The sequence below is a fragment of the Anolis sagrei genome, chromosome X (assembly GCF_037176765.1).
Source record: "Anolis sagrei isolate rAnoSag1 chromosome X, rAnoSag1.mat, whole genome shotgun sequence".
NCBI lineage: Eukaryota > Metazoa > Chordata > Lepidosauria > Squamata > Dactyloidae > Anolis > Anolis sagrei.
Window position 1 is genome coordinate 60019370 of NC_090034.1, and position 12346 is coordinate 60031715.

The 12346-nt window shown below is 44.8% G+C and overlaps 1 protein-coding gene across 7 annotated transcripts; it reads left to right on the top strand.

Annotated features, from left to right (window-relative positions):
- The first annotated feature begins 846 nt into the window (after nt 1-846).
- CIRBP (cold inducible RNA binding protein) lies at nt 847-11269 on the top strand. Of its 7 annotated transcripts, XR_010910531.1 has the most exons (8): nt 847-955; nt 3395-3505; nt 3602-3708; nt 4932-5070; nt 5173-5272; nt 7907-7974; nt 10920-11003; nt 11144-11269. XR_010910531.1 is itself a non-coding variant. In XM_060784816.2 (7 exons), exons 2-7 carry the CDS (start codon nt 3403-3405, stop codon nt 10922-10924), a joined length of 519 nt encoding a protein of 172 aa, XP_060640799.1. In that variant the 5' UTR covers nt 847-955; nt 3395-3402; the 3' UTR covers nt 10925-11001. The 7 variants fall into 7 exon arrangements, 6 of the variants coding, with proteins under 6 accessions (XP_060640799.1, XP_060640795.1, XP_060640796.1 ...); XM_060784816.2 differs by lacking the exon at nt 11144-11269 and having other exon boundaries at nt 7910-7974; nt 10920-11001; XM_060784812.2 differs by lacking the exons at nt 10920-11003; nt 11144-11269 and adding an exon at nt 8384-9221.
- The last annotated feature ends 1077 nt before the right edge of the window (nt 11270-12346 follow it).

Genomic DNA, 12346 nt, shown 5'->3' on the forward strand with positions numbered 1-12346 from the left:
ATGTTTGAACAGGCATTTGGTTAATCAGTGCAATGAATGTGACAATTACAGGAATGGAAATATGGACGACGAATTTGGATCACGACTCTAGTAATGAGATGCATTGTGTTGTTACTGTTGTGTAATATTGTATATTGTGCTCTTATGGTTTTAAACTGTATATCGTTGATTGATTTTATCCTTGTTGTAAACCGTGTTGAGTCGCCGGTTAGGCTGAGAAACTGCGGTATACAAGTAAAGTAAATAAATAAATAATAGTGAGGTCTGTTGGAATTAGGAAAAATGGGTTTATATATCTGTGGAATGACCAGGGTAATGTTTCAGCTGATCACCTTGATTTGCATTCAATGGCCTGGAAGCGCCTGGGGGGAATCTCTTGTTGAGAGTGAATTGATGTGCCTGATTGTTTACTCTCTGTTGTTGAAATGCACTGCTTAAAATCGTCTTGTCTGGCTTCCCCAAGATGACACCCTTCCCCCCCTCCCTTCCCCGTTCATTGCGGCAAACCTGAGCCGCATTGCTGACAACAAGGCGCGAATGTAGGCCAGCGTGGCCACGCCTCCTTCCTCTGCCTCAGACACGGGTTTTGAGGCGGAGCTGAGGAACCGTCCAATCGCTCCGCTCGTCCAAAAGAGAGGCGGGGCTTGTTGCCCTTGTCAACACCACCCTCATCCCTTTTTTATTCCGGCTCGCCCAATCACAATTCGCGCATCCTTCCTGTTTTGAATATTAATCAGGCTTTAGCCAATGGGAAGCTCGATGGAGCGTTGCCTCACGGCCGGGGAGAAGCGTCTATCCGGGGAAGCGCCGTGCTGCATACGCATGAGGTGGGCGGGGCCCCGCGGGCGGGTATATAAGGCGCCGCACGGGGGCGCTCCTGCGCAGTTCGCATTTGGTTGTTGAAGAGCGCGTGTAGCTTTCTGTAGGAGACAAGAGGAGAAGGACACATCACTCGGTAAGAGATTTTCAAAGGAGGGCGAATATATTTAAATACTCCAAAGCATTCCGAGTGCAGGAATGTTCAACTGGGGGAACTGAGTAGGGATTCGCTCGAGGGGAATTGCGCGGAAGAGCTTGTTTTGGTCGACGGAGGGGAATAAAATGGCGTCCGGCCGGCTTTTGGGAGGAAGGCGCAAAATGGCGCGAGGAAGTGCGCGAGGCGGCGTTGCGCCTTCGAGGAGGGAGAGAGCGGAGGTGCGCCCTCTACTGGGCAGAGGCCACGCTGCGCGCATGCGCAGATTAGATTCTGTCACTTTCAGACAGCCCTAGGCCAAATTGGGCCCTCCAGGTGTTTTGGATTTCAACTCCCATTATTCCTAACAGCCACAGACAGGCCTGTAGCGAGGGGGTGGTTTTAGGGGTTCAAACCCCCCCCGAAATGTTTCAGATTTTTTTTTTAAAAAAACTGGTTTGCTCATGAATTTTAACTGGTTACCCAAATCCCCATGCTAAGTCTATGAGATGCAAAAAATTAAGAGTCCCTCCAGAACTGCAAGCAATATCTCAAGCAAATATTGACAATTTATTCACACTGCCATTACTTGCAGCAATTGCCGATGTAGTGAAGCAACCAAGTTGGAGGGGAGTGTTGAATGCTCTCATTAAGGAGGCCAGACTTGGTGGAGGTGGTTGACAGGGGTGGAGCTGCAGGCTATTGAAGGTTGCTCTGCCCCCTGCTGTGCTCTTTGCTTCAGCGTGAGCTAGGAGGCAGGTTTCCACCCCCTCCCCCGACATTTTCAACCCCCCCTAAAATTTTCACACACCCCCCCTCCCAAATTGTCAACCCTCCCCAAAAAGTTTTTCTGGCTACGGCCCTGGCCACAGACCCCTTCCTTTTCCTGAGGCTGTTAGGAATGGTGGGAGTTGAAGTCCAAAACACTTGGAGGGAGGGCTGAATTTGGCCCAAGGAATTGGGAGCCCCCCCCCCCTCTTGCACCATAAGCTGCTCTGGCCAGAGCAAATTATTATTATTATTATTATTATTATTAATACTTTATTTGTACCCCGCTAGCATCTCCCGAAGGACTCGATGCGGCTTACAAAGGCCAAGGCCTCAATACACAACATAACAATACAAAACCCAAGACAAATTAAAAACAATCAAAGCAATAAACAATACACTAGGACACAGTGAACCTGGGCCTGGCCAGAGTAATGGGTACAGGATTAAAAGTGCTGATGTGACAGGTGGGATATAAGGCTTATAGGGCAAGTGCAGTGTGCAGCGTGCAGCAATCTTAGTTTTAATAAAGTGCTTCTGGGACTTGGTATTGGAGATTTCCTATTCTGGGAAGGCACATCAGAACAGCCAGGTCTTCAAGTTTTTTCTAAAGACTGCCAGGGTAGGGGCCTGTCTAAGATCTTTGGGGAGGGTGTTCCAGAGTCGGGGGGCCACCACAGAAAAGGCCCTGTCTCGTGTCCCCACCAAACGCGCTTGCGACGCAGGCGGGATCGCGAGCAGGGCCTCTCCAGATGACCAAAGTGAACGCGTGGGTTCGTAGACGGAGATGCGGTCACGCAGGTAGGATGGTCCCAAACTGTTCAGGGCTTTGTAGGTAAGCACCTGCACCTTAAATTGGGCTCGGAAAATAAACGGCAGCCAGTGGAGCTCCTTGAACAGGAGGGTTGACCTCTCTCTGTAAGGGGCCCCAGTTAACATCCTGGCCGCTGCTCGTTGGACCAGTTGCAAAGACAGAGAGGGGAGCAGAAGACATTTACATCTTGTCTTCTCTCTTTACTAATAATATAATATAGTATATTGTATGTGCATATAATATTTATAATATTATATTGTAATACAATATAATACTAGTAATAATAATACGCCCCCCCTGGTGGCGCAGTGGGTTAAAGCACTGAGCTGCTGAGCTTGTTGACCAAAAGGTCGCAGGTTTGATTCCAGGGAGCAGCATGAGCTTCCGCTGTCAGCCCTAGCTTCTGCCAACCTAGCAGTTCAAAAACATGCAAATGTGAGTAGATCAATAGGTACCGCTCCGGCGGGAAGGTAATGGTGCTCCATGTGGTCATGCTGGCCACATGACCTTGGAGGTGTCTATGGACAACGCCGGCTCTTCGGCTTAGAAATGGAGATGAGCACCACACCCCAGAGTCAGACATGACTGGACTTAATGTCAGGGAACAACCTTTACCTTTATAATAATGCAATATTATAATTATATATTTACATCACATGTAATATTACTAATAATATTACAATATAATGGTATAGTGCAATATAGTAATATATAATACTGATATTGTACTATGCTGATAATATAATATATTGTATGGAAATATATATTATAAGCTACTCTGAGTCCCCTTTGGGATGAGAGGGGTGGCATATAAATGCCGTAAATTAAAACATTCTGCAATTTCTTCTTCTGGCCCACAGGAGGAGAAATGGCATCGGACGAAGGGAAGCTCTTTGTCGGCGGGCTCAGTTTCGACACCAATGAACAGTCCCTGGAGCAGGTCTTCTCCAAATATGGACAGATCTCTGAAGGTAACAACCATGTATCTGCCCTCTGTAACATTTTGGGAATCCTTTGCCCAATTAATTAGGAAGAGGGATTGACCCGCTCTCCTCCCTTCCTTCCAGTGGTTGTGGTCAAAGACAGAGAAACGCAGAGGTCCCGAGGGTTTGGATTTGTGACCTTTGAAAACATTGACGACGCGAAAGATGCTATGATGGCCATGAATGGGAAGGTGAGTGGCCGCCATATTGGGGCAGCGCAGTGTTTTTCAATCTGGGCGGGCGGGGGGGGGGGGGGCGGGTGCGAAGGTATCAGGGATCACCAGAGGCAGTAAGTAACCACAATTTTCTGTATTGTCGAAGGCTTTCATGGCCGGGAATCACTGGGTTTTTTGGCTGTAAGGCCATGTTCTCTAGAAGCACTGTTTTCTGTTTGTCATGGAGGTTTGGTATAGGAAGTTTGATCCAGTTCTATCATTGGTGGGGTTCAGATTGTAGGTGAACCAGAAATCCCAACAACTAAAACTCCCAAATGTTAAGGTCTATTTTCCCCAAAGTCCACCAGTGTTCACATTTGGGAATATTGGGTATTCATGCCATGTTTGGTCCAGATCCATCATTGTTTGAGTCCACAGTGCTCTCTGGATGTAAGTGAACTACAACTTCAAAAGTCAGTCAATGAGCATCAAACCCTTCTAGTATTTTCTGTTGGTCATGGGAGTTTTGTGTAACAAGTTTGGTTCAACTTAATCATTGGTGAAGTTCAGAATGCTCTTGGATTCTAAGTGAACTATAAATCCCAGCAACCAGAACTCCCAAATGACAAAATCAATCCCCCCAACCCCACCATATTTCCAGTATTTGTATACCATTTTTCTCGCCCCTAGGAGTACTCAAAGTGGTTTACACATAAGTAAATGCAAAATTTAATACCAATACAATCAATTACAGTTATACACTACAAGTAGACATAAATCAAATCAAATTAAAACAATACATCCACAAGCATTAAAACAATAAAATAGTCTTGTCCGTCAAATTGCCGTTCCAGTCATTGTCCTTCTAAAATGCAGCATACATTTACGTCTACTGCCCGAAGGCCTGGTCCCAAAACCATGATTTTAATTTTTTTCTAAAAGCCAGGAGGGAGGGAGGGAGCGGATCTTATCTCATTTGGGAGTGCGTTCCATAGGCGCAGGATGTATTTTCATACCCAATAAATTTGGGTATTCATAACAGTAGAAAATTAAAGTTATGAAGTATCAACAAAAATAATATTAAGGTTGGGGGGGTCACCAGAATATGAGGAACGGGAAGCTTGAGAACCACTGGTATAGCAAATAGCAGAAGGAGAAGCTCACACCATGAGAGATGGGGAATGACTTGATTGTTGTCAATCAGTTTTGGATTCAGCTGTGGCCGCTGACCCTCTGTGTTATCCTCTCTTTCCCATCAGTCTGTGGACGGGCGCCAGATCCGAGTGGACCAAGCGGGGAAGTCCTCGGACAACCGCTCCCGTGGCTACAGAGGGGGATCAGCTGGAGGGCGGGGCTTCTTCCGCGGAGGCCGCAGCCGAGGCCGGGGCTTCTCCAGAGGTAAGGTGGGGTGGGCTCCCACGTTCCTCTAGTATTTGTTCCCCTCCTTGGGAATGGGCCCTTACTCACCCTTTGGTTTGGCCCACCCTCTCTCCCTTCCAGGTGGTGGCGGAGGAGACCGAGGCTATGGTGGGGGCGGCAGCAGCCGGTTTGAGTCCAGAAGTGGGGGATACAGTGGCTCCAGAGACTACTATGGCAGCAGGTGGGTGCAGGGCCACTTTCTGCGTTTCTACGGGAAGGGTATTTTGTTTTGAAAGGATTTCTGTAGGAGCTATGCTGGAGCTGATACTCTTGAAGGCAGGAGCAGAGTTCAAAACAATCTTAACAGATGAGAGAGATGATTGGCCAAAACTAACACAATGAAGTCCAACAGGGGACAAATACAGGATACTCCACTTAGGCAAAGATACAGAATAGGGGGTTATGCCTGCCTCGACAGCAGGATGTGGGATAAAAGATCTTAAGAGTCCTCATGGGGGAGGAAGGTGAACATGAGTCAACAATGCAATAACTACAAAGTCAATGGGATTTTGGCCTGCATAAGTAGGAGCCTAGTGTCTAGATCAGGGGTCCTCAAACTAAGGCCCGGGGGCCGAATACGGCCCTCCAAGGTCATTTACCCGGCCCTCACTCCAGATCAACCTAAGTCTGAAACGACTTGAAAGCACACAACAACAATCCTATCTCATCATCCAAAAGCAGGTCAACGCTTCCCATTGAAATACTAATATGTTGATATCTGTTAACATTGTTCATTTTAATTGTATTGTTTTTGTTTTTACACTACAAATAAGATATGTGCAGTGTGCAAGGGAATTCATTCATGTTTTTTTCAAATTATAATCCAGCCCTCCAACAGTTTGAGGCACTGTGACCTGGCCCTCTGTTTAAAAAGTTTGAGGACCCCTGGTCTAGATCCAGGGAAGTCATGCTACCCCTCTATTTTTCCTTGGTCAGACCTCACGTATTACAATGAAGCCTGAGCCTGCCACAAACACAATGTATAGCAACACCAGACACCTCAAATGGCCAGCTACTGGTCAGAGGACATTTAATAGAATGCCAAGTTTTTAAACTTTGGGTTTTCTCAAATACATTGGTTCGCTCCTGATACAATAAATAAATAGACCACACCTGGAATCACACTCTTTCCAATTCTGGGAACCGTAATTGAAGGGAGATACTGACTCTAAGCTGAAAGGGGTCCAGAAGAGGGCAACTGAAAGGAATCAAGGGTCTGGAGAGCAAGCCCTATGAGGAACGGCTTCAAGAGCTGGGCCTGTTCAGCCTGTAGAAGAGAAGTCTGATAGGAGACATGAGTATGGCCGTGGCTCTAATAGCAAAAATTAGCATAAAATCTTAATTTTTTTTAAAGTATTTTCTGCAGTTGACTTATAAGCATTTATTTCAAAATACTCAAATAATGGTTTTAATGAAGCATTAAAATTGATAGTTTCTTGCCAGCAGGGATCTTTCGGTCAGCAGTCGTGCCGGCAGAGGGGTACTGAAACTAAGGCCTGGAGGCCGTATACGGCCCTCCAAGGTCATTTACCCGGCCCTCGCTCAGGGTCAACCTAAGTCTGAAATGACTTGACAGCACACAACAACAACAATAAGTCAAAAGCAGGCCCACACTTCCCATTGAAATACTAATAAGTTTATATTTGTTAAAATTGTTCTTCATTTTAATTATTGTATTGTTTTAAGTGTTTTTACACTACAGATAAGATATGTGCAGTGTACATAGGAATTCATGTGTTTTTCAAATTATAATCTGGCCCTCCCAACCGTTTAAGGGACTGTGACCTGGCCCTCCGTTTAAAAATGTTTGAGGACCCTTGGTTTAACCCATTGCACCAGATGAGATATGAGCTACATCAATTAGAGATAGGGATATATATGTTAGATATAATACTAATATTGTGCCATGCTAATAATATATATAAAAATAACTTGTAAGCCATTCTGAGTCCCCTTCAGGTGAGAAGGGCAGATATCAATGTCATAAATGAATAAGATAGGTATGATATGACAGATAGCGATGTTAGAGATAGATTTTGAGAAATATATATATTTCATGCAGTAATTGTACCCAAGGACATGAAACACACACTTAGCATCCCTTCCTACAAACACCTGAGGGGAAATTGACTTTTGTTTCATATTTATTTATTATTAATTTACTGTAATTGTATACTGCCTTTCTCAGCCAATTGGCGACTCAAGGTGGTTTCCAACGAATCAGTATACATAAAACATTATAGATAAAAAACCATTAAACAGTATAAGACATCACAAAAGCAACATCATCAGCGTCTCATTATTCTCAAGTATTGTCCAATTCCATTGTCCGGTCATTCGATTTCCTATATTAGCTACTCTGTATTTGTAAACGCACGCTTGAATACCCACGTTTTAAATTGCCTCCGAAACGTCAAGAGGGAGGGAGCAGATCTGATCTCCCTAGGGAGGGCATTCCATAGCCAAGGGGCCACCACTGAGAAGGCCCTGTCTCTCGTCCCTGCCAAATGTGCTTGTGACGAAGGCGGGACCGAGAGCAGGGCCTCTCCAGATGATCTTAAAGTCCTCAGTGGTTCGTAAGGGGAGATACGTTCATTCTAAAAGTTTGCCCCATGCTACCATTTGGTCACCACAGTCCCATGTCCATGTGTCAGCGTCAGGCCGACCACACAGGGAATGTCCTAACTGTTTGACTTAATGTGATGACAGCTAGCAAGATGTGGAAGGCTTTTTGCACGCAGAATACTATTTGAATTGCAGGTTATGCCAACTCAACCTTGCCCTTTTTTTCTTTCTTTCTGTGTCCCCTCTGCAGTAGGAGTCAAGGCAGCTACAATGACAGGCCTTCCGGTGGCTCCTACAGAGACAGCTACGACAGTTACGGTAAGTCTTTGATCCTCGTGAGGGAAAAGGAGGAGGAGAACACTGACGCTGTTTTGCGATCTTGCCATAATAAAAGCTCCTTGGAAGCCTGTTTGGTGCTGGCCACTTCTCCTTGCCTCTAGGAAGGCCCTAAGCCTTTAATGCAGACCTTAAGTCCATCTTTAATGCATGTGTTGTTGTGCTACTAGCCGGCTCTTGCAGCAAGGAAAAGCCCATGCTGGAAGTAATCTTTTACAAAGTCCAGGAGCAAAACTTTTGAATCTTGGGTGGGGAGAAGAGGTTTAGCCAGGCCGTAGCCCTTTCTTTAGGTGCTTTGTCAAAGAAGCAGGGGAGGAGAAATAAAATGGCTGGAACTTGTGTCTGTGCTGCTTCGGTGCCTTTTACAACTGTGCCTGCTTCTTGTCCTCAGCTGCACACAACGAGTAAAAACACTTCCTGGCTCGCTCAAGAATCGTCCTTCCAATGGCTGTATTTATAAAGATTTTGGGAGCTTCGCTGAAAACAAAACAAACAAAAAACACATGTTTCTTGTGTAGTCATCTCCTTTGTATTCTCACTTTTTTGTAGTAAAAAGTCGCAGTTCTGACCTTGTTTTAAAACAAAAGACACAGCCTGACAGCTTCTCAGTATGTAAATGGTCTGTTCAGACGCAGATGAAAGTTGTGGGTCGTTCCCCCCTTCCCCCGAAGTGTTTAAATCTTTTTAAAGCACTTAAGGTTTTTAGTTGATTTGTGAGCTCAGTGTTGGGGTTTCCCAGAAGGTTGTAAGGCCCTGTTTTTTTATGTTTTGAGTAAGAAAAGGAGTGAAATTCCTCCCTCCGTAGAAGCTGAGCAAGCTGTGAACTCGGTTTTTTCTGTTAGCGCTTCGTTTTGTAACCTGACCTTTAGTGTAGCAAGGTAGGCCTTAACAGCCTGGGTTTTTGATTCCGAAAGGCAAACCCACCTTGGTATATCTAAAGAGATCCTTGCTTTGTATGTTTGACTTGCATAAAAGAGACTTTGGACTTGTATGTGTCATTACCGACTGAACCCAGAGAAAAGACTGCAAATATTTAACCGTGCAAAGGTTCATGGAGAGAGAAAACAAAAAACAATATGATGTTTGTTTCTATTGTCCTTTTTTTTAAACTTGGAAAGAAAGTATGCCTAATTCAATTGATGTTGTAATTTTGAAGTGGTGCAAACAGGATTTCTTGTAAGCTTTCCTTTGGCTTCACGAAGCCTATTAAAAGTCCATCTGAAAACAAATACCTTCTGCGCTTGAAATCTTAACTCTTGCTGCACAACACAAGTCCTGTAGCTGATCATGGAAGACAGAAGAGTGTAGCTAAGACAGAACAGCGAGCAAGAGAAAAAGAGAGGGAAGGGAATTAGTTCAATGACAGGCTTTTAATGCAGGCTTTGCACCTTATAGAATCAAAGAAGTAACTGTAGAGGCCTGCAAATTATGATAATGGAAGACAGAAGAGTGTAGCTAAGACAGCACAGCGAGCAAGCGGGGAATTAGTCCGGCCTTTTAATGCAGATCTTGCACCTTATAGAATTAAGTAACTAGAGTCCTGTAGATTGGTGGTTCTCAATCAGTAAGTCCCCAGATGTTTTGGCCTTCAACAACAGATTTCTGGGAGTTATAGGTCAAAACACCTGGGGACCCACAGGTTGAGAACCACTGCTATAATGATGATCATGAAAGACAGAAGAGTGTAGCTAAGATAGCACAGCGAGCGAGCAGTGAAGTAGTCCCAACGACAGGCTTTTAGTGCATCTTACAGACTCAAATAATTAATTATAATGTTAATTAGCTATAGAGTTTGACACATTGAGAGGGTGATGGGAGCAAGAGTCTCAAAGGGACGTCGTAAATGCCCTTGCCCTTAATGGGATCAGTTGGAAGTTTGGCTGGAATTGATCCAACCTTTTGTAAATAACGCAATTGACTTGCTCCTGTTAAATGCACCCTCTTTCTTGACTCAGGACAGACAGTGTAATGATAAATAACTGCACCATGTTTAGCATCTAGTGAAGTGAGGACTTAGCTGACACTTTGCCTAATGGAAAGCCAGCCAGCCAAACATGGAGTCAGATAGACAGCCTCTTGTTAAGCCAGATCACTGTGTCCTAACATTAGCTAGCTTTGTCGTGTTGCCTTCTTAAGTTCTGAGAATTCTCTGCTAGCGTATGGAAAACGGGAGAGAGCCTTGGCGAAAAAAGAAGTGTTGTGCCTCCAACAGAGAGAGAAAACCCTCTGAGACGAAAGCTGCTCTCTTGGCTAGTTCATATGTGGGGATAGTCCTGTAATTCGAGGTAACTCTTTTCCTCATGTCCGCATCCTCCTTCCTCCTGTCGAGAGCTCGTGGTCCTTTTTTTTAAATGTTTTCGGAAACTGAATGTTAAGCCAAAAAAAAAATGGCCAGATTTTTATTTTTTTCTGTAACTTCCTGTATTGAGCCTGGGTTTTTTGTGGTCTAAATTTTGAACTGGGGTTGGAAAATATGGGGGTGTTTGTTGTGCAGCCATTTCTTTGCCAATAGAGTTAGAGGAAAGATGGGCAGCTGAATTCTTCTCCCCCCAATAATAATAATAATTATGGATTCTCTGAAGAGATGCTCCTTCTTAAGATTTTAAGTCATGTTAACCATAATGCTCTTTGCCACCGTGGTTGCCTTTTTCACGTTTCCCCTGTAGCCCACGCTGTTCCGAAGCAATCATTCTCCACAGCGACTGACCGCTTTTTTGGCGGGACCAGGTGCATTTGGCCCCTCCAAATTCAGTCTCGGAACAGATTTGACCCGCGTTGGGCTTCTTTTGAGATTCGGTTTAGGTCATGGAAGCCCTCTCTAGAAAATCACTTCGTTTTTGTGTGTGTGCAGTGGGAGGGTGGGATAGCATAAAGAGAACACCTCCTGTTTGGATATATCTATTTGTAACATGGATTTGTCTTGGCAGGTTGAAGCAAACAACGGCTGAAAACGAGGTGGATTTTGAGTCCAAATATGGGGCCCGTGAGCTGCAATCAGTAGTGCAAGCAAGGTACGGTTCCTGAACTAATTGTGTTTTGGCAGCTAAATTAAAAAAAATACTGTTCAGTATCCCGTTTTGCACTCTCAAAATGCATTACATCTTTATAGTCTTTGACTGCATCTCACTAACCATCTTCAATCTTATTTCAGGCGCTCGGAAGAGGAAGCAGGGCAGGACGGGATGCGCCGCAGAAGACAAAGTGCTGAGGATTCTGTTAATCAGTGGCAAAAAAATCATGTCCACAAAGTCAATAAACCAATATGGGGCTATCTAAACATGCTTGGCCAGTGTATTACACCCCATGGGGAAGGTGTCGAAAGATTCATCCAAGGGTGTCTTTTTCTTGCCTAAATCGCAGCTGGAACAGATGTACCGTTTCAGTAGTATGGTCTCTAGGATTGTCCATCGAACAGTATTACAGGGACTTCAGCTCATTTTGAAAGCCAATTGCAGGGGTCCTCAAACTAAAGCCCGAGATCATTTACCCGGCCCTCGCTCAGGGTCAACCTCAGTCTGAAAGGACACAACAACAACAATCCGATCTCATCAGCCAAAAACAGGCCCACACTTCCCATTGAAATACTAATAAGTTTATATTTGTTAAAATTGTTCTTCATTTCAATTATTGTATTGTTTTTAAGTGGTTTTTTGCACTACAAATAAGATATGCGCAGTGTGCATAGGAATTCGTTCTTTTTTTTCCCCTTCAAATTATAATCCGGCCCTCCAACAGTTTGAGGGACTGTGACCTGGCCCTCTGTTTAAAAGGTTTGAAGACCCCTGGCCAATTGAGTATGTCCCTTCCATTATTCTCTACTTGTTGTGAGGAAGAGGTATTATTAGAATCAGAGTTGAAAGAGAGACCCCAAAGGCCATCCAGTCCAACCGCCTCCTGCCATCAAGAAGGAAAAGCACAATCAAAGCCCTCCCAACAGATGGCCATCCAGCCTCTGTAGTAGTAGTAGTAATAATAGAGTTGGACAAAACCATATGGTCCATCTAGTCCAACCCTCTGCAGCCCGTGCAGGAGAAGCACAGTTAAAGCACCCCTGACAGATGGCCATCTAGCCTCTAGTAGTGGTGGTGGTAGTAATAATAACAGAGTTGAAAGAGAGACCCCAAAGGCCATGTAGTCCAACCACCTGCCATCAAGCAGAAAAACACAATCAAAGCCCTCCCAACAGATGGCCATCCAGCCTCTGTAGTAATAATAATAGAGTTGGATGAAACCACATGGGTCGTCCAGTCCAATCCTCTGTGGCTCATGCAGGAGAAGCACAGTCAAGGCACCCCTGACAGATGGCCATCCAGCCGCTGTTTAAAAGCCTCAAAGGAAAGAGCCTCTACCATAC

What these genes read in the sequence shown, in the direction of transcription:
- CIRBP (XM_060784810.2), top strand. Translation starts at nt 3,403, where the DNA reads ATGGCATCGGACGAAGGGAAGCTCTTTGTCGGCGGGCTCAGTTTCGAC. An exon ending in ATATGGACAGATCTCTGAAG is followed by an intron (nt 3,506 to 3,601) that starts GTAACAACCATG and finishes CCTTCCTTCCAG; the next exon opens with TGGTTGTGGTCAAAGACAGA. An exon ending in AGAGACTACTATGGCAGCAG is followed by an intron (nt 5,273 to 7,906) that starts GTGGGTGCAGGG and finishes TCCCCTCTGCAG; the next exon opens with TAGGAGTCAAGGCAGCTACA.